The 26,422-nt window shown below is 40.4% G+C and overlaps 1 protein-coding gene across 10 annotated transcripts in view; it reads left to right on the top strand.

The window, feature by feature from the left end:
- The window catches only part of pde10a (phosphodiesterase 10A), a 55,083-nt gene that overhangs the window by 14,965 nt on the left and 13,696 nt on the right, over window positions 1-26,422 (top strand). For 7 of the 10 annotated variants that reach the window (XM_077614235.1, XM_077614233.1, XM_077614237.1 and 4 more), the window contains 5 exons: window positions 15,432-15,563; window positions 24,459-24,487; window positions 25,255-25,378; window positions 26,130-26,179; window positions 26,270-26,410. In XM_077614235.1, coding sequence (XP_077470361.1) covers window positions 15,432-15,563; window positions 24,459-24,487; window positions 25,255-25,378; window positions 26,130-26,179; window positions 26,270-26,410 — 476 coding nt within the window. Of the gene's footprint in view, window positions 1-2,757; window positions 3,195-15,431; window positions 15,564-24,458; window positions 24,488-25,254; window positions 25,379-26,129; window positions 26,180-26,269; window positions 26,411-26,422 lie in introns of those variants that run through there. The other 3 variants (XM_077614240.1, XM_077614241.1, XM_077614238.1) reach the window with 3 other exon arrangements.

Below are 26,422 nucleotides of genomic sequence, written 5' to 3'. Positions count from 1 at the left end.
TTTGTATTTAGGGAATTTGAGAAACAATTTAAATGGTAATTATCACTTACCTTGCGGGCGACCAAAAGACCGGCGACCAAAAGATCGGCGACCAATCGACCGGCGACCAATTGACCGTGTACCTATACCAAGAGCGTTATAGTGCTGGGAGACTATGCTGAAAATAAAAGTACTCAACTGTATTAGAAGTCCTTTTACCAAAAAAAATCACCTTAGTTCTTCAATGACCCCTTTAATTGTAGATCGTAATTGGCAGAAATTAGAAGTTAAATATTCAAACCTCCCCTCACTATGGGGCAGGATATTTAAAAAAAATAGCAGGTAAATTATTACTACTACTTTATAATGTCAAGCAAAATCACTGTGACGCAGTCGTGCCTTGACTTACGAGTGACTTTGTCCCCTCACTTTCTCTCTGTAATGAACATTATAGATTCATATTTCACAAGTGCTGGAGATTTTTGCCATCAGCACTAATAAAATGGGAGAAAAAGTCATAGCAAGTTATTGTACCTTTTTTACACCACTTTCCCAAATGGAAGTGAAGAGCGACTGAATGCGTCAGCCAGAATTCATTATGTTCGCCAGTACGTGACCTCTGAATGGACCAGCTGCCGGAGAGTGTAGGAATGCCAGTGATTGATAGTGCACATGCTGACGTAACCCGCCGTCGCTCCCACACCTTCCTCTCTGACTCTCGATATGATCAGAATGTAGCGCTGCGGCACAGAGGGTTTATGCTGGATCATGTTGCCTGACCATTCTGACGAGCTGCTAAGGTGCACTCGGTACTACTAAGTCAAATGTTGAATGCTGGAAAATGGGGAGCTTTTTTTCCATTTTGTAACCCACGACTTGGGCGAGCTAAGAAAAGAGCTGATAGTTTATTCATGTAGGGTCGGTCTATAGTCAACTTAATGATCAATGCTTTTTTGAGGTGGAATGCAACTGTTGTAGAGTGGTACAAAGTTAAATATGTTGCTCAGGCACGAATGTTGGATATTTTGATGGCGGTAATTTGGAGTATTACTTCAAGTCATATAATGACTGTATTTTTCAGATTATAAATCACTGTATATGTCGCACTAGACAAAGATTGTACAAAGAAATGGAGGATAAAAATATACACTGGAGTATAAGTATGTTCTGCAGTTTTGGGGGAGGCAATCTTTATTTTATCAGAGACAAAGAGCAAAAATATCTCAAACTAACAATAGTAAAATGGAGAACATGGCAGTTTTTTCAGATAACTCTAGCCTTTAAAAAAAAAGAAAAAAAAAGCACAACAGGCTGTCGGCAGAGAAAAAAATAATACATATATGATATTAGTTGCAGGCCCAGCCAAACCAAGAAAAAATAGGTGCAATTTATAATCCTGAAAATACGGTATATTGTATTGCATCAATTAATATCAAATTTGAGAGTACAATATCATTACTATGATGAGTTGATTCATATAGATGGAAGAAGTAGCTCCCAAGTATGAATATTTAACTACACTTCAGAAGTCATTTTAATAATTCGATATGATTTGACTTGCTGTAAATACTTGGGAAGCGCATGAGCCCTTTACAGAAGCAGTAGCGCAAAAGAAAAATATTTTTCATGTCACGAAAGAGAAGTTAACTGCAATCTTTTGGTAGATAAGAAACCATTTCGACCTTGATAACGCGAATATTTCGAGTCTAAATTTTAGACTAACGCTCCATGCACTTCCAAGTCATTGATGGAATAGCTCATCCACTCTAAAAGAGGATTTACACTGCAAGTACAGTATATAGTGGCTAATTCTAACTAGTGCCAATGTTGTATTTTTGCACTTGGCGCAGTACATTCACATGCAGATCTCCAAAAGAAATCATAATCGGATTATATTTCTGTTTTCATTTGAATTGATTTATTTAGAGAATATATGAATACAATTTGGGCAGCCCGGTGGAGCGAGTGGTTTGCGTGTTGGCCTCTCAGCTCTGAGGTCCTGGGTTCAAATCCAGGTCACGTCCAACTGTGTGGAGTTTGCATGTTCTCTCCGGGCCTGCGTGGGTTTCCTCTGGGTACTCCGGTTTCCTCCCACATTCCAAAAACATGCATGGCTGATTGGACACTCTAAATTGCCCCTAAGTATGGGTGTGAGTATGCATGGTTGTCCGTCTCCCTGTGCCCTGCGATTGGCTGGCCACCGATTCAGGGTGTTGTCCCCCGCCTCTGACCCCGAGTCAGCTGGGATAGGCTCCAGCACCCCCGGTTTAGAAAATGAGATGAGATGAATACAATTCAATACAATAATATACATAACCAAAAAAGAATAAGTCATGAAAAATAGAATTATCAGTTCATTGTGAGTTATATTTTATTAATGACTAAAAAATAGTCATTTGCCTTGTAAATATTTGGAAACATATCCAAAACTTACAGACGCGCGTGCGCGCACACATCAGTACATAGCGTATGTGGATTGAATTTGTTCTCGTTAAGATAATATCCCAAAATTCTGGGTGAAAGCGAGCATAAGGAGAAATCACCCCAATCTGTTGCCTTCAAAGGAGCGAAGAAAAGGCGCATGTGTCGTTTTATTGTGAAACCAAATCATCGGAAAATGCCTGCTTGTGGCTGACTTGACAACCACGCTCTTTCTCGCTTTCTCTCTCGGCGTGCGTGTGTGCGTGTGTGCGTGTGTGCGTGTGTGCGTGTGTGCGTGTGTGCGTGTGTGCGTGTGTGCGTGTGTGCGTGTGTGCGTGTGTGCGTGCACGTGCGCGCGCGCGCGTGCATTTGACTGCGCTCGCTTCCTCCGCCGTCGCCTCTGCTCGCTCGCCCAGTCTGCTGCTGCACATCCACGGCGGAGCCAGACGCCGAGGAGGCGGACAGACTGGAGCTACGCTCGGCCAGCGGTGCTGGGTGGAGGTGCGGTCGGTGGTGGCGGCGCGGCGCGGCGGCGGCGGTGGTGGGGGGACAGCACACGACCCTCCTCGCCCTTCCCTAAATTTAGGACCCACTTTGTCCTGGAGTAGTTTTCTTTCTTTCTTTCTTTCTCTTCTTCTTCTTTCTTCTTCTCCTTCTTAATTTTTTTTAAAATACCACATTTTGGGTTTAGCGCACTTTTTCCTCTCTCAGTTTGCGCTCTCTGTCCGACATGGAAGATGGTCCGTCTTCGACTAGCTGTTTCAGAAGGTTAACGGACTGCTTCCTGGGTGCAAGTAGGTAGACTTTTTATTTATTTATTATTATTATTATTATTTAAAAAAAATCTTAAGGTCAATGATTTAAGATGATGCCCAAGACTGAGTGCTGCAACAGTTCCGTGCGACGCAGCGACATTTTGACGTGGGTTGTCTCCTCATGTGAGCCCACTTAAGTTTATGAATGACAAATTTATGGCTTTTCCACGGGTGGGGACCCGGGAAGGAGCCTGATTCGCTGTCTGGCTAGCGTGTGCGCTCCAGTTTAATAAAACATGGAGTGACACAGAGGGAGCAAAGCATGGATGCAACCTTAAGAGCGCCAACTCAAGTTGCAGCCAATTTATGAAATGTTCTTTATTGCTCGCATGCTGTATTTATATTTTCTGCAAAAAGTCAACTCTTCTATAAATACAGTCAATTGCCTCCCTGTTGTGCTAAACAGAAATAGATTTATGGGGGCCCTTCTATTTTACGACCAATAATTGATTATTATCCACTATGAAGTGATTGTAAAACTTTTTCACCGCAACATTAGACTTTGTCAACATTCAATATATTAAAGAGCCCAATGGAATGATGAAAAGCAACAAAGCCAACTAAAAGTAAGAAAAAAAACATTTAATTTTGTGAAAATGTGAAATGTGTTTTTTTAATGCAACAACCAAAACTAATTTGTGGACAGGAACAACATAAAAAGGACAAGAAAAAACACTGGACTGTTTACAATAACTTAAAAATGAACAAAGCTTCCTAAAATAAGGAAATAAAATGGCAAAGGAAAACAGATACATTGTTGGATTATTATTATTATCAAACTATAGAAAAAACGCAAAGGATCTAGTAAAACAATTAGTGAAAACAACAATTAATCTTTTCCTTACTGTTTTTTTCTCAATACTCTTCCAATTATTCCTTTTTATCTGACTTAATTGGTGCTTTTAAACATTTGGCGAGCTCTGTACGAATTCATGACCTATTTTTTTATAACCAATCAAGTAACTGTCGTATTAACTACCACAAAACATAACATGAAACTGGTTTCCTTGTAAAAATTAGTGCCACCTGATTACATGCTTGTAAAATTCTTTATTTTCAATTCTCTTGAAGTTTCATTTCTCAGATACGGTCACATCTAAGTGTGTATTTCTCATTCCACATTACCCACCGCATGGATAACGTTGTGTTTGATAGTATTTGCGATTAACTGCGGCACATGCTGTCATGCCATTTAGGATATTCCGACAGTGTGTCCGATGACCTTTAGGGAATTGCATTTCTTGGAAAGCTTACACGCAAAAACAAGCTGTTGGGGAATTTAGTAAAAGCCATTTTTGTGACATTCTGAGAGAATTAACAATGAAGAAAAATGATGTCATTTTTTGGCCCTAGCTATGATTAGATGTGTAATTACCGCGCCATTAACATTGTCGAAGCTCTCAGTAATCGGCTGTCTAAACTTACAATGATTTATAATGCCGTTGTCAAAAAAAAATCCTCAAGTGCGGGAATTGATCGGACAATGGTTTTTGACAAGACAACAGAGGATGAAGAAAATACACCTTTATCCCTTCAAGGCCATGACGTGGAAATTATTTGTATTTCACCAAAACTAATGATGCGTTCAGCTATAATGATATACATGTTTTGTAGGGATTTGTGACATGAAAGTAGGAGTGTAGATGGAGTAACTCAGTCTTTATTATAACGGAGTTCAAACAAAAGGTTCTACTGACAAGTAGGTTTGGTATGTTCACAAATAACAAACCTGGTAATACTCAGGAGTGGGTGAAAAGTTCGCACTTAAAAGAATAATTACCAACGAATACGTAAATGTCTTCCTTAGCTGCAGTATTCTCAATCACATAGCTTGAGAAAAGTAAAAGCCTTGGCCACGGCTTTTTTTCGTTCGTACATCAGACGCTGATGACGTTGGTAAAACCATTAGCCATGACATTATATAATGGCCCATTCCTTTAGGTGTCAGAAATTCTGTAAAGCTACCTTGCATTTTTAATCTTATTTGTCTCCTCAAGGAGGAATAATTCCATTTAATGATGATAGCATTGTTAAAACAACAGACTTAATTGTGGCCTAAGACGTTTCATGTGACAGGTCAGTATGAGTGTGTGGACTGGACTTTCTGTGGTTTGTTTTGGAGCAAGTAATGCTATGTTTACCATTGTTTGTATCCTCTGAATTTTGGCTTGATACAAGAGGGACAAACTAATGGGGACTCGAATTTGTTGACGTGGCTGGTTGCTCATCTCATTGTAAAGCTCGTAAGCCACCTAGTTAGATCCAACTGTTTTTGGTGGCTGTATTGTTGGTCAGCTGTGTTCATTTAAGGTCAGCCTTAATGTGATCTTGCAGGCGTTTTTTTTTTCCTTTTTTTTCAAACCCAATTGGGTTTTCGACAAATTGGTTAAATGGATGAAGAACGCTAAACATTGCCAGGCAGGAAGTCCTCACTCTGGACATTTCCTCCCTGACCGCATGCCTTCTCGCTTTCATGGACATCTTTTCCTGACACTTAGTGAAAATGTAAACATACACTCGGCTCAATCCCATGGAATAAAAACACAAGCTTGAGTGAAATATGAATGTCAAATGATTCCATTCATATTTTTGGTGTGTTTTTGTGTTCAAAATAGCTTTCAGCTTTCCTTGTAACATGTACTGTATACAATGCAAGGTTAGATAAATATAATGATGCACCTCTGCTTACCTTTGGCTTTTTACATGACGGTGTTTCAGACGGCGTTGTGTCTTTGACTAGCCGAACTGCCAAGTTATGGGCAGAGAAACATGACATGAGTGTAATTATACTTTTGCGATGTACTGTACCTGTACCAGGACCAAAAAAAAATCGTAAAATTCACATCAGTTGATCTACTTGGGTAGTTGTTTTAATAATGTACTATGGACTTTCATATTGTGTTAGCTTTAGCATCAGGGCTGAAATTAGCACTAAGTATTTTTGTAATGTCCAGAGATGTCCTTGATTCGATTTTGTGATCGGAAAGAATACGCAAATAACTGTTTTGCACCAATAAGCCAACTTCTTTGCATTCCCTTTAACTGTGGTGCTTTTTTGCACAGTTGGGCAAGTTATCCTCCCATACAGATTACGCAAATCTGACTTGGGTAATCGACACGGTGAAACGAGCACTTTGACACTTTAAAACCACATTGCACAACATATTTTAAAAGTATGCTAAAGACAATAACAATTCTCTGTCATGTTACTATTACAATGATTCAGAGAGTTTTGAAATATATATATATATATATATATATATATATATATATATATATATATATATATATATATATATACATATATATATATATATATATACATATATATATATATATATATATATATATATATATATATATATATATATATATATATATATATATATATATATATATATATATATATATTCACAAATGAAACAGGTTGAAGTCCACCTCACATATCAGCACAAGAAGAACAGTATCTTATGCAAAAGTGATTAGTTATTCTACAAATATTGCCCAGACATTGCAGCACATATGGCACATATTAGAATGTTTGTCTATTTAATGAGACAAAAACTCACTGTAAAATACAAAAGCATTTGAAAAAAGGCATTTTTTTAATAATCAAATAAAACCAAGAATGGTAGAAGATGAAGGAAATATTTATTCGTAGTGACTGATACCAGGATTTAAAAAAATAATAATAATAATGACGTCCTTTGAAAGGTGTCCTACTGTTTGAATGCATTCTTGAAATCAGCTGTTGACCACTGTTGAAAAAGACGGGAATTTCTGAAGTGTGGACATGCGCAAGTGGCAGCACTGCGAGACAGTGACCTTGAGTAAGTAAACACTCTGCCATTTTAGTAACCATGGTGAATTCAGGATAAAATTCATAGTATCCCAGCTGAGATATTGCAGCGGTTAATGCAAAAGCTCAATAGAATGCATTCAAACATCCTAAAAATGTGAAAATTCCATAACCGTTTCTTGAATTCCACATCTCAGACTTCAATTCCTCTGAACAACATATTTTTCTCCCATCACTCATGGTTTATTAATTGGCATAGGCAGCCAATGATCTAATGTTTCTCTCTAATGTTCATTTACATTGAACACCTTTAGAGGGAGCCCTGCATCAAGACCATTTCTGTTGCTTTAACAAAACATTTACGTTCAAGCCAAAGTAAATAAGCATGAGCTGCAGTTTAAAACCTTTTATTACCAAATATGTGACACCCTGGAACGGTGCCAGGGCACAGTGCATGAATTTAGTGACAAAACAGATGACAGGCTCCTCAAGGCATCCTCTATCCAATGACCCCTCTGTCAGCTGGTCAACGTCTTGATATCTGAGGGGATGGGAAAAGGCCACGGAAGGATAGATTCAATTCCAACTTGACCTCATGTTGGAACTCGGCGAAAAATGTGACACAGGAGAAGACTTCTGGGGTTCCCATTAGATCTTCCCATCAGTTCAATATTAGTCCAGATGTGCGGTAACGTACGCGAGTCCTCGTAGGTGATGCCGTTCTTGAAATTGTAAGGCTTCATACTCACTTTTACGCCGCCGTGCTCGACTCCAGCTCGGTAACACTCAACTTTTTCTATTATCTTGAACAGGATAAGCGATATAGGACATTGCTGTGTAATCATAAAGTTGAGATGTGATGTTGCACTTGATAGGTGTCTGTACTATGTCTCTACTTGATTGCCTGCTAGGGCACACACCAAGATGTTTTATCTACATCTCGGTTTGCCATTTATAGCCCCCGCCCTTTATGTGTAATGACCTGTAAGTGGAAATAATGCAAAGTACATTTCCATGGAGATCTTTCTCACTTTCTGTCTCCTTCTCCGATTCCCCAATGTGATTATTTCAATATAAAATATTTCTCTTTTATACATTGTGTTGCATGGCATGCAGTTGTTTTGTGAAAAGTTAGCGATTATTTAATGACCATAACAAGTTAATTCTTTTCAAACCACCATTAACAATAGTGACCAAAAAAATATGTATATATATTTTTCAGTTTTTATTTCTTAAAAATGACACCTGATTTGGATGTATAAATGTCTGGGTAAAATTAGATTAAAATGGACTGAGTATTGACGCATAATACAAATACATAAATTATTTTTGAGTGCTTGCACATCGAGAACATCTTGGATATTCCATTATAGGTATAAAAATCCTCCGATTTTTACCCCAAATCAAGTGTGACTGACAGAGAGGAGTAGAAATACTGCATGTGTACCTGTATTTTCACACACATGCACACACACACACACACACACACACTCCTCCCGGCTTGGTGAACAAAATAGGTGAAAAATGGGGGAGGAGAAATCAAAGCTTATTTTAGGTGCCCGCTGAATGTGGACGTTGGCCGCTGTGCTGTGCCCCTCTCACACGACAGATAAGATAAGAACCATATGCTCTTGAAACCTCCTGGCAAGGGAGTCCCAGGCGGAGCTGCTGACGCACGCTCCCTCCATCCAGCCCGCCGCTCCCCACCCCACACACATCCTCTCCCTTCCTGCCTCAGACTCTTGTCATGAAAAGTGAAAAGTAGTACCCTGGCTGCTTGCCCTTGACTCTCTGCCAGGTGGTGTAAGCTTCAATAGAAGTGGTCCTTTCCCCCTTTTGCTCGTTTTTCACGAGCGTGTAACTGAGGAGAAACTTGCTTCCCACTAAAGATCAGCAAAACTTATGGCATTACCACTTGACATCATCTGACCATAGCATGGAAAGCACACGCTCACTTAACATGCTCCTGCACAGCTCACTTAGAATATGACCACACTAACACTTAACCATCACCGCTTATCCTTGTTATTGACCTGCAGGTACATGACAGCGAGTCACATCTTGTTTTCCCACCAACACATGCACAGTCAACGACATATATGGACAGACAGATCAAAACTAGGTATATGCCCCAAATTCGATAAGGGATCAGAAATCGAGCCGATCATGTCATGGAGTGGAACCAAGTGAAAAATAGTGTATTTAAAATGTAGTTATTGATTTTATTTCAATTCAAGGGCTACAAAGCAACTAAATAATCTGCAGGATTACAAGAGGCATGTTTGTAAATAGATATGCTTGTAAATCCAGGTCACGTCCACCTGTGTGGAGTTTGCATGTTCTCCCCGGGCCTGCGTGGGTTTCCTCCGGGTACTCCGGTTTCCTCCCACATTCCAAAAACATGCATGGTAGGCTGATTGGACATTCTAAATTGCCCCTAGGTATGGGTGTATGAGTGTGCATGGTTGTCCTTTGTCTCCTTGTGTCCTGCGATCGGCTGGCCACCAATTCAGAGACTGCTGGGACTGGCTCCAGCACCCCCGCGACCCTAATGAGGATAAAGCGGTTCAGAAAATGAGATGAGATGTGTCTTCTGACTCTTCCCCTAAACTAGTGTTGAAAAATTAAGTCGCCTCAAGTAATATATTTCAGTGAGTTAACCCTTGAATTTTACCATAACAGAATTTTCGGGATTGTATTTTGTTAATCTATAGCAGGGGTCACCAACTCCGTTCTCAAGGGCACCAATCCAGGCAGATATAGCGAACAGACTGGATAGGGGCCCTCAAGGGGCAGAGTTAATGACGCCTGATCTATAGGCAGGCTTCATTCTTACATACAGACATACATTATATTTTCTTTGTTTGTTTTATATGCAGTGTTTGTAGAAATAGGGTAAACAACATCATTTTGTGTCATTTAAAATTCAGATAAACCATCATGTGTCAACTCAAAAGTGACAGTTGTTGGTACCAAGCAAAAAATACATCAAATAAATAAAACATCACATGATTGGTGCTATCCAAAACACTTTTGGGACAATTTAGCTTCACATGTCATCAGTCATATCACAGTTGTCATTTAAGACAGGCTTTGAGGACACTTTGACTCAAAACACAGGGTTTTTTTATTAGAGTGGCTTCAGTTTAGTCTGTCCATCTAACAATATTTTGACATTCACCATAATGAGTTTTGTTTTTGTATTCAAAACAGTTTCCGCTTTTTTGTAACATGCACTGTATATAACGGAAGGTTACAGAAATATAATGATGCAGCACTGGATTTTGAGTGAAGCTGTACTTCAAAAGCAATAATCATCATTTGTTTTCTTGGGCTCTTTTTTGTGGGATGTTCTTGTTGAAGGTCCTCCTTGAAACTCCCATGTTAACAAGTACTTGCTAAGCAATATACATTTTTGGGATATATGTAAACATTACCAGTGACAGAGTGGTTGGGACGTCCGGCTTAAAGTTTTGAGATCGAGGGTTTAAGCCAGGGGTGTCCAAACTATTCCACAAAGGGCCGCAGTGGGTGCAGGTTTTCATTCCAACCCATCAAGATGACACCTTTACACCAATCGGGTGTCCTACAAGTGCAATCAGTGGATTGCAGTCAGGTGCTTCTTGTTTTCTTCAGAAATCTCATTGGTCAAAATGTCTGTGCTGGATCGGTTGGAACAAAAACCTGCACCCACAGCGGCCCCCGAGGACCGGTTTGGCCACCCCTGGTTTAAGCCCTGGCTCCAGCCTTCGTGTGTAGAGTTTGCAGGTTCTCCACATGGCTGTGTGGGTTTTCTCCGGGTACTCCGGTTTCCTAGCCTGACAGGCGAGACGCAACATTCCATGTATCCTCCACGGAAATATTGTAGTGTAGAATTTAAACCAATTCAGGGTGTACCCCGCCCCGTCTACAGACCATAGTTTTCTGGGATAGACCTCCGCGATCCCCATGAGGATAAGTGGCATGGAAAATTAATGAAAAAAGTATCATAGCGCCACCTCTTGTTTTGGCCTGCTCTGGACATGAAGACAGTTTTGAAAAAGTGTTGACACGCTTTTCCCATGATCCTCCACTACGGCATTTATTTCCTTAAGGTCTTGACATTTAGTGCTACATCACCCCCTCACACTTTCTTTAATACGTTCAGACTAAAATCTCCTCGTAAGGGAGGAATTTCCTTCGTCACTTACCTAACAAGGCCTGGTACCTCATTGGCTGTGGCAGTGACAGACTGAACTCAACTTAATAACATGCGCGTTTGTTTAGACTGCTGAGCAGGAACTGTTGTGCTGATGAGTTACCAAGATTATTAGATCATTGGCTGTGTTAGTAATTTGATGTTTATATAGACAAATGCAAACAAATCTTGTCTGAGTCGTGCACATGTACACCACATTCATGGTTATCTCTTCACAATGAGACTTTCGGAGATGAGAAGCAACTTGAAAATCTGCCATCTTGGTTGCCAATTGACATTTCATTCCTGTATTTTAACGAATCTAGCAGACCTGCAACAGTAATAAAAACATAGAAAATCAAATATGTTGCCCAAGAGTATAGAACATTCCCATGCAGTCCCAGTTATTGTTCTACACAAAGGTTGTGGTTAGAAAAATAAGGCCTTGCTTCATAGCACTTTCTTTTTTTCCCACCAATTCTCTAAAGGAGCCTCATATAAAAGAGATGTGCCGTTAAATAGACTCTGGGGCTTTTTCTTCTTGTGTGAAAGTGTAACAGGTCAAATGTCGTCAAGAAGTTCGACATTTTCCAGTCCTGGTTGAGACATTGGAGGAAAATATTAGTCGCTAAGAGATGTTGGATATATTAATAAATGACATTGCCGTTTTTTTGTAGGTGGTTTGACGTCTGCTTGCTTCAATGCTTTGAATTCAGTGCAGCATAGCAAGTACTTTGAAAGCAAGTTTTAAAAAAAAAAAGCATTTGAGTCAGATCTTATCAAATGAAAAGGTTGTAAACTGTCATTCTTTCTGGTAAGAATCTATTGTTTTGCCATGATTCCACATAAATGTTCATAAAATACGCAAATAACAGTATAGTATGTTATTTCTAGTTGATTGGGCCAATTTTGACGCAATCGGCCCAGCGATCCAGACAGACTGTGACTCGGTCGGCCTTCCTTTTCCCAGTGTCAGGGTGTGGCGTGTTGTCGTCCAGATAAGTATTACGTAACAATACCTCACTGCATGAACTCAGCCTTCAGCTTTTACACAGGAAGCACAAGTCTGAGTCAGGCATCATATCTCTGCCAAATGGGCTTGACTCACCCGTGAACATGCAGCGCAACAAGCTGCTGGCCGCTAATATACATCACTCTAAACCTACGTTTATTCAGTCAATATAGTTGCAAACTCAAATCCTAGTTTTGGTGTGATCATCGAAATTTTAAACATTTGAAAATGAGCCTGTTTTACTTCTTACTTAGTCGTTGATTCCTCTCATGCAGACCAGCATGTGTTCAAAGCCGTGTTTGATTTTATTTTATTTTTCATGTAACAGCAAAATTCCCTGTTTTATCATCACACCGCCTGAATTGCAAACTTTCCCTCTCAAATACACCATCATGTAGAAGTAAACACTCTCGAGCTGACCAGTTTTTCCTAAAGAAACATCCCGTTCTCATCCTGTTAACATTTGCTAAAAACGACAGAGCTTAGCTGTTCTTTCAGGGAAATGAAAGCATTCACCCGTCACCTCTTTTTAAAAACATCCTCCATGAGATGCCAGTTGTGCAATTTTCTGCATGTACATGAACAAATAATTACCAGAAATCTCGAACAACTTTACTCTTATTATAAACGGCAAGCCTTGGATTTTTTTTTCTGACTTTACAGGAACGATCAATACTTTTTCTGTGTTAAAAACCTGCCGCATGACAGTGTTCCAAATTGCACAAAAGTCATGCCCGATTTTGCCGACTCTCGTAGCTCTCTCTTCGGAACGCCCCCGCTCCCTTTAAGTTGCTTTGATTTATGAAGCCATATTCTGCCGATTTGCGTCAGAGCTGGCCAGGAGTTTCATGAGGCCTTGCACTTCTGAAGCACTGTGTCTCGTGTCTGGACAATGTCAGAATGCAGAGCCGCGTCCTGCAATTGGAAAAGCCTCCTTACCTCCACCTTACATTTCCTTATTTGCCTGCAAATTCAGGTCTTTTATGACCGGCACTCGGACGTTTCGTCGAAAGACGTTTGGTCCCCGGATGTTTGGTCGCCGGACGTTTGCTCGCCGGACGTTTGGTCGCCGGACGCTTGGTCGCCCGGACATTTGGTCACCCGGGTGAATATAATTTTGAGAGCTGGTTTCAACAGTAAACTCTCTGTCATGTTGTCAAATGTCCGGCGACCAAACGTCCGGGCGACCAAACGTCCGGGCGACCAAACGTCCGGGCGACCAAACGTCCGGGCGACCAAACGTCCGGGCGACCAAACGTCCGGGCGACCAAACGTCCGGGCGACCAAACGTCCGGGCGACCAAACGTCCGGGCGACCAAACGTCCGGGCGACCAAACGTCCGGGCAACCAAACGTCCGGGCGACCAAACGTCCGAGTACCAGCGAACCCGGCGACCAAACGTCCGGTCGACAGCCCGTCCGTTCTACCAAACGTCCGGTCGACAGCCCGTCCGTTCTACCAAACGTCCGGTCGACAGCCCGTCCATTTTACCAAACGTCCGGTCGACCAAACGTCGGGTCACCAAACGTCTTTCGACGAAACGTCCGGTCACGGGTGCGACCTTGACATGCATTTATGTTTACTTAAACGAATGTTTTTTTGAATTATTTCAAAGGCCGGCGGCCAATGGCATATTCACCTGAGGTGCACGCTGCGTAAGGCAGATCAACTCTGTGATGGTGTAAAAGTGTGGGTGTTGGTTGGTGTGTGTCTTGTGAGTAACTGGTCAATCCAGATTGTTGTCTGTTTAATGGTTCTGATTGGGATTATATTAAAAAGAACTCAACTTAATCAAGAGTATGCAAGGGGATTTTTTCCCCCTTCTCATTATACCTCAACATTTGTGTGTGCGATTAAAAAGTCTAAGAAATTAAATGAACGCTTTCAGGGACAGTGACGAGTATAAAAGCTGTTTTCTTTTCTTCAAATTATAGCTCAACATTTGTTTGTGTTATTAGAAAAAAATGTCTAATAATTTTAAGTTACTCAAGGGTATTGAGCACTACAGTGGACAGCTATTGAAATATTGACACTTATGACTTAGCTTTAACCCTCAACTATTCTCATCATTAAAATAACCTAAATATTAGCAATTATTATTTATATTTTGATTGTGAACCATTAGATTAGAACTTTATTTCATCCCGTATTCGGGAAATTTCTTGGTTGCAGTAAAAAGACAGACAAGACACACAAGACATTGTAGACCTAGGTAAAAAATATTTTTATTATTATTATATTATATATATTATATTATATAAAAATTATTGTATTTTGGTAATGTATCGGGGTGTCAAGATACTAAATTGTCTTCACCCGACCTGAAACAAAAAGCCAATTTTTAGAACTAATTTGCAGGCAGTGTGTGTTTGAAAAAGTTGTCATTAAGAAAATAGCAAATCTAATGTTGTCAAAAATAAGTGCCGTATTTTCCAGACAATAAGTGTCTTTTTTCTTTGTTTGGTTTGGGCCCGCAACTTATATATGTTTTATTTTCCCACTCTGTTCCACCGACAGCCTGCTATGTTGTTGTTGTTTTTTTGTAGGCTATTGTTATCTAAAAAACTCTTGTATCAACAGGTGCCTATTTAGCCTGTTTTTCTCCATTTTACTATTGTTACTTTAACCTGTGTTTGTTATTGTTTTCTGCTAAAAATAAAAATTGCTCTACCAAAAATCCAACTTATATTCACTCCAGTGTGACATATATATTTTTTCCTTCTTCATTGTGTGTTCTTTACAAGTGTCAATTTATTCTCAGGTGCGACTTATAGTCTGACAATTTACAGTATAATAATAAATCGTATATGAAACCAAATCCTCTAAACAATAATGGGGCAAAAGACTTTTTCCTTGACAACAAAGACAGACGGTAAACAGCAGCACTTAGCGACCTCTCAAGATCCTAATTGCCTATTATGCACAATCAAGTCCTTCTTCATTCTCTTGCCTCTGTTGGGGGCTCCGATCCCCCGAGACTCAGCTTGACTGTAAACATAGACGATCGTGTCCTGTTTATATGAGTACATAAAGTACTGCCATACTTACCAAACAGTAACTGTATGCCATGTGTTGTCACATAAGAGCACTTATTTCATTTCCCTATATCTCGTTTTCCTCATATACCGCCCTAATATGTTTATACCAAATCCGCCCCGCATTATTTATTCACGAACACTGCTGTGCAGTAAGTGAGCTAAAACCCTGCTTTGCTCCTGTGCTTCTCAGGTTTGACAGATGAGAAAGTGAAGGCCTACCTCTCTCTGCATCCGCAGATGCTGGATGACTTTGTGCTGGAGAGCGTGAGCGCTGAGACGTTGGACAGATGGCTGAAAAGGAAGACCAGCAGCAGGGCTGCAGGTACACACGCCAACACACACACACACACGCATACACACGCACACTTGTTCAGGCGTAAACTTTTCGGCATCACGCCCGACTCATGATTGGATCTGCTTATTTAAGTATATTGACACAGAGTTCGACCATTTGTCATGTTGTTCTTAGGTCACATGTTTGTGTGTTTGAGGCCGCATAATCCCAAATAAATCGACCACAAATAAGAGCTGCCCTGGATATCAACATTCATTTTATGCTTTTACAGTGAAACTCCATTTATCATGGTGGATATATTCTCCATCCACCCACAGCCAAAATATGCTGCACAGACCAGCCATTGTTTTTTTTGTTTTTTTAAATCTGTACTTTACCTTGCTATTTACATTTCTGACAACTTGAATTTATATAATACACTTCCTAAATAAAATGGATCACATACGAAAATTATAAAATACTTTCATTACTTGATACTGCAAAATCAAATCAGAAAATGATGCAATCTATGTTCTGCAGAGTATAATTTTGAACAATAATCTTGCATAAATATAGCAGAAAGTCCCTTGAACTCCTCCTAGTCATTTTCATTTTTAGATTAGATTAGAATTTTATTTCATCCCGTATTTGGGAAATTTCTTGGTTGCAGTAACAAGACAGACACAAGACACACAAGACATTGTAGACCTAGATAAGAAACTGGAGCCACACACAGGAAGTCCACAAGGTGGGGACCTTCTGCAGACTGAGACTGAGGGTACCACACAGTCCCTCAGTAGATTCGGTACACACTACATTTATTTTTAATTTTACAAAAATCTCCTTCCTAAACGGTAACAAATCATTTGAGTAATTGATGACAGGTCGCCACAATTTTATGTTAATCGGCATACATCTTTCAGTAATTCTATTCCTTTTAACATCTTACATGAACAGACCATACAACAAGTACTCACAGTCAAATACTCTCTGTGCCCTGTAAAAACAATAGCAATAAAATAGTAAAACATGCTAGTTTATTCTGTTCAAGGGACATCCTTTTAATCTCAAAGACTTTAGCCCTCAGTTAAGGAGGACTTGAATATATTCTTGTAAAACCCCATACTAACTGTAAAACAGATGCTCCATGTGTCATGCCTTCCTGCAAATGCAATGGCTTTGTATTCAATTAAATAATACCATATTTCATGTTAAGTACATTAGCTAGTGAGTATATAGAGACAAGATCATCCCTTCCTTTTGTGACATTTTTGTCTTGTTTTTTTCTTCTGAAATATGGTTTCCTCGGGTCAAATTAAATTAAAAATTGCTACAGAGAGCACTATCATCTTCCTCGTATGTCATTGGTTGGTGGCCCACGATTTATTTTAGTCACCAGACCGAGGTTTTTCTCATGAGGCTTTTCTGGGGCATGTACTTTTAATTTACCTCTTTGGTTGTTTTAACGTACAGCTCATTCAACTCGTTCAATCGTCAAAGTGTGTGATAGACGGCCGAAAGAAAGGGAACGTGTCCGCGGGGTGTTTACAGGTCGTTGGATGTGTTCGAACGGGCCATGTCGAGTGTGCGCCGTGTGCGCTGCCGCTCTCAGCGAGCTGTTTCCCAGACCAACGGCATCCATCAAGGGCCCACAGCCCTGGCGAACAGCCCAGTCGAGCTGCTGACGTCAGAGGCGTCCTCCAGAGACATGCAGCTAGGCTGAAGGGGGCCCAAGGGAGGGGTATGGGGCTTGGGTTTTCGCTAGTTGGCGGTGGCAGCTAGGGTGCTGGCTCCTTGTGTGTTGTACCTAGAAAAGGAGGAAACTGGCACAGGATAGATTTGTCACTTTTTTTGGCAGCCGTCTTCATACAAATGGAAGCGTGTCCACGTCTCAAGGCCCTAGTGGTAATCAAACTCTCTGGCGCCGGGTAGGAATAACTCACTGGAGGCATTCAGCCTGGGTCAGTGCAGAAGAATCAGAGCAGAACTTTATCACAGAGTACTGAGGGAGAAGATGTCAATCACTTTACAGAGGAAACATGCAAGAAGAGACGATCAGTGCACACATCCTTTACTCTTTTTGACCCTGGAGACGCTCACCAGGACCTTGTTTTCATCGAAAAATACTACACGAAGAGAGGATCAGTGCCACAGAGCCTTTGCACTTTTTGGCACTGGAGTCGCTCACCAGGACCTTGTTTTCACCTTACGGTATAAATCTGTTCAGTTAAGCAGTGTGCATTTTATTGTGGTTTTGGTGTATGTGATTGGTTAGAAACAGCCAAATCTTTCGACTATGCGTTTTTCTACTTAGTTTTTTAATTGGGCTTCCTCTATGGTAGAAACACTTGTGACTCCCCAACTCCCAACGATCAAGATGTTGATCAAGACGAAGTTTCTTTTTAGACCGCGAGGAGTGAGGGCTCTAAAAGTCTCTCGCTATGTACTTCTTGGTGAGGACACTAACTTAAAATGACCACTAGTGTCGCATTTGTTGCTCAGATCGGAACCAAATTTGGTATGTACATTCTAGAGATCTATACGCATGAATCCCCTCATTTTTTGGGGGCTCAGGGCTGATGAATTAATTACAGAAAACTGGAAGTCTTTAGGCTCATGTGAGCGAGTGTATACGCTTCACGCTGTTTTGTGCCTGCAGTCGATCACAAACCTCTACCAGGAGTAGCTACTCTGCCGTGTTTTTTTTTTGTGTGTGGAAGGGTCCATTACACCTAAAAAAAATCTCCGGATTTGACCCATGTTGACATTGCGCGAAGCATTGCCGTGGGTTCGTGGAACAGTGTTGAACAAGTATAAAGTGAGCATGAGCTGACAAAAGCGCATCAGTCCATTATTTTTATGGTTTGCTAGGCAATTTCATGTGCCGTTTCAAACGATCACGTGAAGTTGCATGTGGAAAGAAATGTTTCTATTAATGGGAATGTTGCTGGGAAAAATAAACTAGTTATTTATAACTTAATAGGCCTAAAACATACTGATTCGTTCTACTTGAGCTCTAATTGCCATGAATGTGGCCTGCGAATCAAAATGAAATTGACACCCCTGCTCTATACAAATTATAGACATTTGCCCACCAATATACCCATTGTCAACAGCCACAGGAGGTCTTTATTAGAAATATACATTTATTCAATCCAAAAAATAGAATTCCCATATTTAAGTTTTTTTATTTTTCTCTATATATCTTTTGAACCTTAAGGGCACTCAAAGTGCTTTAACTTTGTCTCCTCCTTCAGCTGATAATGACACAACAGCAGGAGAAACTGGCAGTTCAGTATCGTGGTCAAGGACACATCTGCATGGTCACACAAGCTCAAAATGGAATTCAGAAATTTCAGCTAGGGAAATGCTCACTCTCAAACCCTTCACAAAGCCCTGCTCACAAACAAGAAATAAGATCATCCCGATATATATATATATATATATATATATATATATATATATATATATATATATATATATATATATATATATATATATATATATATATATATTTAATGATTTGACAGTTGGAAGGCAAAACACCCAAACAAATAACAGTATTATACGTGCTATTGATAGACAAACCTTTTTGTTTATTTCACATTGGTAGTAAAAACAGATGTTTTTGTTCTATTTAGAGTTCCATTTCCGTGTTAGCCCTATTCTTGTGACACTTTTAGGACTTGATGAGTTTTGGTGTTGTTTCTAAGTGCAGCCAGCCCCTGTCAGCAGTTGACTAGCACTGAGTTAACAGCTTCCTGGAAGCAGTCCCTGCAGCATGTCCCGTTCTTTCTCATCATGTGATGGACAACAGCGGATTACATCAGACTTGTGTGTATGGGGGGGTGCTCATTGGTGTGTGTGTGAGAGAGAATCAGAGAGCGATAGGCAGAGATAGAGAGATTGTAAAGGTTATGCTACAACATGTAATTCCTGATCCCCAAAAACATAACACATTTTGATATACCGTAGAATAAGTCTGCAATTGACTGGCAATCAGTTCAGGGTGTATTCGTCTCCTCTCCATCGTGAGCTGGGATAGCACCGCCCTCTCCGCTGCTGCTGTTTAGGTGATAGACTATTTTAGGAGGATCTAGGCAAGGAAGATGATCTTTAAAACCTCCAGACTACTGAGGGACTGTGCGGTAACCTCAGTCTCAGTCTGCAGAAGGTGCCCACCTTGTGGACTTCGCGTGTGTTGCTCCAGTTTTTTACCTAGGTCTACAATGTCTTCTGTGTCTTGTGTGTCTTGCTACTACAACCAAGAAATTTCCCAAATGCGGGATGAAATAAAGTTCTAATCTAATCTAATAACAATCAGTTTTGTATTGATGATAATGAATGTATTGATAGAGCTCTTTCAATCAAAATGGTTTACAGATTTGTAAAAACAAACACGGAAAAAATGAGACGGGTAAATGTACAAGTAAAATAGTAGCAGGAATATACTCGCCAATGTATATTCACTTCTTTATCAGTAATTTAATATTTCATCTCAGACATTCAAACATGGTTTGCACCCATGACCTAATACCTTTTAACTGTTCATAGTCAAATTGTTATGGACATTGTTGTTTTAGACAACTTTACATTTTTGTATCTACACCACAAATTCATCTATATACATCACAGAATGCTGTCAGAACCTTACAGAATCCTGTTTACACTGGACACAGCGTCAAGGCAGAGGCACAGATCAGATATTTTACTTCGTTGTTGTTTCACATGCATGTCTGGTTCTACTGGTACATGACTGGTACTTTGCCTGAGTTAATGAGTTCATTCAACATTGACATGATTAGATCTTATCATTTTATTGGTTAGAGACTAAATTAATTGAAATTCCCCTTTGCAAAATGCAATTTAACAGCAGCTGTGTTAGAGTAGTGATTGGCATTTAGCAAAGAGCAAGGTCACTGTCCTGTCGATGGCAACTCATGATTCGGTTTGCGATAGTTTTGGAAAACTTAATCACAGCAGTTGGGTTGTCACTACGTGGACTGGATAGAGTGATTTTGGGTGTGTTATTACCAAAGAGAAGAATTTTCACACTGGCACAGGTGTCAATTATTTGTGGAAATTCACTATCCATCGTCCCCATTTTCTGTAGATAGCAGGGGCCCCCTCTATTCTATTCTGTTCTATTTGAACTGCGCTAATTCAGATCAACGGGGTTATCCATTCAATGCTAGTTTGAAAAACTGCTCGGAAAAATGTGTATTCAGTTTCAGATTAGACGGTTTCAAGTGGGCCTAAAGGGCAAGTGTGTGAAGCAGCTGATTCCCTATTTTAGTTCAGAGTGTGGATCACAGTGACACGGAGACAAAGATGTGTTTGTGTGGCATGCCCCAATTCCACATGCCCCCCACTGGTGGGATAAGAGCTCCATCTCACCTGCAGGGCCTGCCACCAGGTAGTGGGGGCGGTATGCGGGAGTGCATGCCAGCACAACACGATGTCTAAAAACCAGCTACAAGACGATATATCATGTTAGATAGCCAAGATATATGAATAAATGTAGTGTATATCACGTGTTACTTGATGATAACCCATTTTATGTGACACCAGGGAGTTATATTTGCTCCTTTTTATGAGCAAGACCTCCAACTCTGGGTGTCATTGTTTTGCATTTTCTACAACCGGAGGTCTGCCATGTCCACACTAGCGGAAGACAACTGCTCTAACCAGTATGTCCACCATAAACGAGGTCAATGCAAGACCACCACTCGCCTGACATGTATTGAGCGCTGAGTCGTTGGCCACTCTGCATCCTGTGGGAGATTATGTAACTGTGGCAGCAGATCAATAAAGCGCCTGTCAACGATCCTAGATGTTAGAAGCAGCCAACTGAGGGATTGGGCGTGGGTGAAAGGTCTCAATCCAGACTAGTGTCCACGCACCTTATTCCTGTTTGCATCTTGTCAATATGTTACTAAAGAGCTTTGAGTTTGACAGCAGCATCGTAGCATCTTTGTTCATTACGTAAAAAAGTTTTTTGTGTAAAGGCTATGACTTGATTTGTGTCTGACGTCTCGGCAGTTTATTAATTGATCGCGATATCGTCATTAAAATTTTTTTATATATCGTCACAATAATGAAAAGTCTGAACAATAACAGTGCTGGTCCTGAGTGGTCTAGACAGAAAATCCATAGACACGCCAATCGAGTAGTCCATAAGACCAAAGGTTTTGGGAGTCAAGATCGAGAAAAGACCAAGACCGTCGAAATGCACAAGACCAAGATCTGTCTTCAATGTATTACAGCACAAACCTGTGCGTTTTGATTCCAAAATAAGAATTAGCATGTCCAAAGGACCAAAAAAACTCTCATTAACACCCATCATTAAGTATAAAGTTAATCGAACAACGACTAGTTGATGTCCGCAATAGATATATTGGATGAATTGATTTGGCCTAATTTTTCTAAGAATACATGTTCCCTAGGTTTACTGAAAGCATATGCCATTTGATTTCCAGTAGTCTTGGTCACTGTGGTGGGAACATGCAGATACTGAGTCAATAGGTTAGAAATCAATCCTTCCTCACTCGCGTGATGGAACCAAACTGAACATGCGTTACATTTGACGATTGAATTTTTGGCTTTCTTGCTTTATTCCAACGCAGCACAGTTTATTTAGACAGTCGACCATCTTAAGCATCTCGCATAGTTTCCCATCCCATGAACCCTAATACATACGGTATACAGTGAAAACGACTACAATATTACGTCATACTGCGTCAAGACTGTTGGGATTCCTGTCATTCAATCAACATTGTGTTTCCTACCATTCTTATTTAAATGAAATCCTATACTCTAGTCTTCAGTAACAGATGAGTCACGTGATTATACTGCTATTTGCTCATGTATTTGTGCTGCATTTTGTAAAAGGAGGGTATAGATTGGTATAATTGGTTCAAGTTGGTCTCAGGCGTCAACAAGTCACATTACAAAAATAAAGTTGGCTTGTCCCATTTTTCTCAAAGGGGTTGCATTCTTCAAGTGCAGCTCCCTGCCGTCTGTTTGACGTCACACATGGCCAGGGGTTCACGCTAAAATAGCTCTCACGGCTAAGTTAGGAAACTAAGGGAGGCCTGTTTAAAACAGCAAACAATATGGCAGGCTGTAATTCTTTCTTCACATGCACAGAGGGTTATTTCAAAGCTCTCACCGGCTTCAGTCAGCAAGATTTCTTTTCTACAACGCACCCGAGGCTTTGCATGGTTGGATCACATGAAATGTTATCAAAGAGATCGGAGCAGTCTCTGCTCTTGTGCTCTGTTGACTCATGTGTACTGAAGACTGCTCAAATTGGGTGGGTATAAATCCACTGTAACTGTTATCATTGGCAATCACCAGTTATTGTCGACGTCTACATCCAAAGTCAATTTCCACGTGTTTACTGTCTTCCGAATAGCCTCAAATCCCTCCAGGAATTTGCTCCAGAGGTCTCAGAATTTTGTATTTGTCCAGTCAAATGATTTCTCGCTAGATTTGACTTTCAATAGCATCGGAACCGAAACAAATGCCTCCACGAGTAAGTGTAGAGGAAACATAAATCCATAGTTAATGTTCTATGTGTAGTCATTATCTTAATTTATTCATTTGAGTAAAATCTTGCAACCAGTCCTGAGAATTCACCAACTTTTCAATGGCCATTTCCTACTGAGCGTCTTGCATTTGTATTACTGCTGAGAGAAAATGGACGTAAACATTCATTCATTTTCCATACCACTTATCCTCACAAGAGTCACCGGGGTGCTGGAGCCTATCCCAGCCAACTACGGGCAGCAGGCCAGGGAACACCCGGAGTCAGTGGCCAGCCAATCGCAGGGCACAACGAGATGAACAACCATTCGAGCTCACACCTATACCTAGGGGCATATTAGAGTATTCAACCAGCATATCCTGCATGTTATTTGGGATGTGGGAAGAAACTGGAGTACCCAGAGAAAAACCATGCAAGCCCAGGGCCAACAGGAAGGTCCAGACCAGAAATCGAATCCTCGATCGCAGAACTGTGGAGTTGACGCACTAACCACTCGTCCATCGGGCCCCCTAGGCATAAACAGTCAACCCGAATTTGACAATACTGCTTCCTAAATGTTTAAAACTGTCTTGGTTTAAGAAACTCCACTAGAATGACCAGTGGTACTAGCATGCAAATATCTGATTGAAGAAGAGCATGATTCTTTTCTTGCCTTCACCTTGTATTTGAAATTGTTCTTCATTTGATAGTCGCCAGATCTAAATGTGTGGAGGGTTAACGAGAGGGTGGTCACATGTGAGTCATTTGCTCCAAAAATACGGTCGATCAGTGTCTGGCTTGCGTAACGGAGCAGTCACCGACTAGAAATACAAGATGTTTTTGTTAAGCGCCACGTGACTGACATTATTAAAGCTAGGTCATTAATAAACACCGTTGCATTACTCTTATCGATAACATCTATTATTCACACAGTGTTGTCTCAGTTCTGTTCAATAGACACATAATCGCGTTAAACATCATAACCTGACAATAAGTTAAGAAAGAAAATTAAAAAAAATCTGAATAATATAGTTTCTGTGTTTACTTACACAAATGTTTCACTGAATTATCCCGTCTGAGAAAGACATTTTTTAAACATTGTCTGCAACAGTATAAATAATAAACATTGTTCATTTTTCCATTTAGAGATAGCTTGATTTTCTCTGTAGTAGTTATTAGATTAGATTCGATTAAACCTTTCGTTGAATGATAACATGACCCATGTATCAATAATAGTTGTATCGCCATATTGTGAGATAATAGTTTTCGTGAGCCTTGTTCAGCAAATCGTATTGTATTGGAAGGTCTCCAAAGAATCTCATCCTTAATACCAAGTAATCCTATACAACATGCTACTATGGCTTCTTGTTCTTGGTAATCAGCTTCTCTAATATCAGTTTGTTTTCTCTTCACAGATGACACTTCATCTAAAGAAGTCAGCAGGGTACGTTTTGTCTTGAACACAGTGTGGTGTTGACCTTTTCATGAGATTTGTTCCAAATGTTTTGTCTAAAAGGGTTAGGTTACTTTTCAAGCCTTTGAGCCGCATGTTAGTACACATGTCGCTGTCACCTGAATGAGAAAATCCCTAAACACTTGAGTGAGATGGAGTATGTCTTAACTGGGCCATTGGATCAAATTCCCTAGTAAAGCTAGCCACACCCCGCTCACACTATGCCTACAGGAGTCAGTATCTCTGTCCCCATCGTGGGGACAAAGAAAAAAACGAGGGTCGCTTAACCTTTTTGGTGCGTCATCCATACGTCCGTACAAACAGGATGTGGGAGGGTCAGATGTATCCCTCGAGGGAGGCTTTCTAGCGCGCCGCTCTCCTCGCCTCGCCGCACCCCCTTTTTCACCCTCCCTATCGGGGCAGACATGACAGGTCTTTGGCCCCGTACGAGGCGGGAGGTCTGCTTGTTACGTAAGCACACTTTTAGATGAATGTGAGCATCAAAGCTGGTCAGCGCTTTAATCAGAGCTGTGGGGCTACGACGACTCTTCTCTCGGGACGCCGGATACAGTTGGTGATTCCTCGGCTAGGATGCGGGGAACATTGTGATGAGAGCGTTTTTCCCTTGTGAATGTCAGAAGATCCTAGTAGTTCATTCACCCTAAAAATATTGGAAAATTTATATTTCCTTAGTATATTTAGCTTTTTCCCTTTAGGTTCACCGTATGGAAAACAATATCTCCGTGTCTTGTGTCCAGCAGTACCAGGACACCAACATGCAGGGTGTGGTGTATGAACTCAATAGCTACATAGAGCAGCGCCTGGACACTGGAGGAGACAACAAGCTGCTGATCTATGAACTCTGCAACATCGTTAAAACAGGTACAGAGGTTCAGGACTGCATTGCGGTCGTTTATCTTTGTGCATTAAAAACCTTTACTATTTGTGTCCGTTGGTTTAAGTCCCGAGCCCTACATGAACTTATCCCTTCCAGTGTTGGCAGTCTGTTTTCAACTCAAGCGTTATGGCATGTTAATAAGTACGATAATTAGGGCTAGGCAAAGTTTTCATTTTTAATCACAATTTTTAGCCTGAAATAATGGCCATTGATCACAATCGGCATTGTTATTCACAAAGTGCAACAGTAAATATAAAAGTGTTGTATAGCAGATTTTTATTTTAAATGTACTGGCATAGCATTTGTTGGGCAAACACTTTTTACCCCTCTCATGTACGAATTATGATGTATTTTTGAACTCTTTGCACACCACTCATTTTAGCCCTTTGGTGCAATTGACAGTGCTTGATGTCCATTCCATTGCGCTGAAACATTGGACATCTATCGCCATGGAATGAGTTAAAAACTCGGAGAAAAACAACAACTTTAAAGTGCTACTTGAGTAAAGCGTGCATTTGAATTTCATTACGTTTTTATTAACATTGTAATCATTTATAAAACAAAAAGGCCAATGACTTTTCCTTTGTTGGCTTTGAAGCTGAGGTACAATTCAAATAATTGTGTTAATTCATTTGTGAGTTAAGGCAGAGTGACGTTCTCCAAGCTTTTATTATTATTATTATCATTCATTTAGACTTTTCTAAACTGATCATTTGGATTTGTTTGTTCCTACAGCAACAAAAGCTGATGGATTTGCACTTTACTTTTTGGGAGAATGCAACAATGTAAGCACTAAAGCACAATTCTGAAACTAGAATATTTTTGCATTTGCCATTATTCTCTCACTTTCTTCTCTTTCCTGTACTTCCACACAGAGTTTATGTTTGTTCACCCCAACGAGGACCAAGGATGGTCGCCCAAGCCTCCTCCCTTCTGGCCCCATTGCATTTGGGACAACCATTGCAGCTCACGTTGCCAAGACTCGCAAAACACTTTTAGTAGAGGACATCATAGGGGTAAGCTTTCTA

Source organism: Stigmatopora argus, chromosome 11 (genome assembly GCF_051989625.1).
Source record: "Stigmatopora argus isolate UIUO_Sarg chromosome 11, RoL_Sarg_1.0, whole genome shotgun sequence".
Taxonomy (NCBI): Eukaryota; Metazoa; Chordata; class Actinopteri; order Syngnathiformes; family Syngnathidae; genus Stigmatopora; species Stigmatopora argus.
Note: the sequence above shows the minus strand (reverse complement) of the source record. Positions and strands in the feature narration are given on the sequence as shown.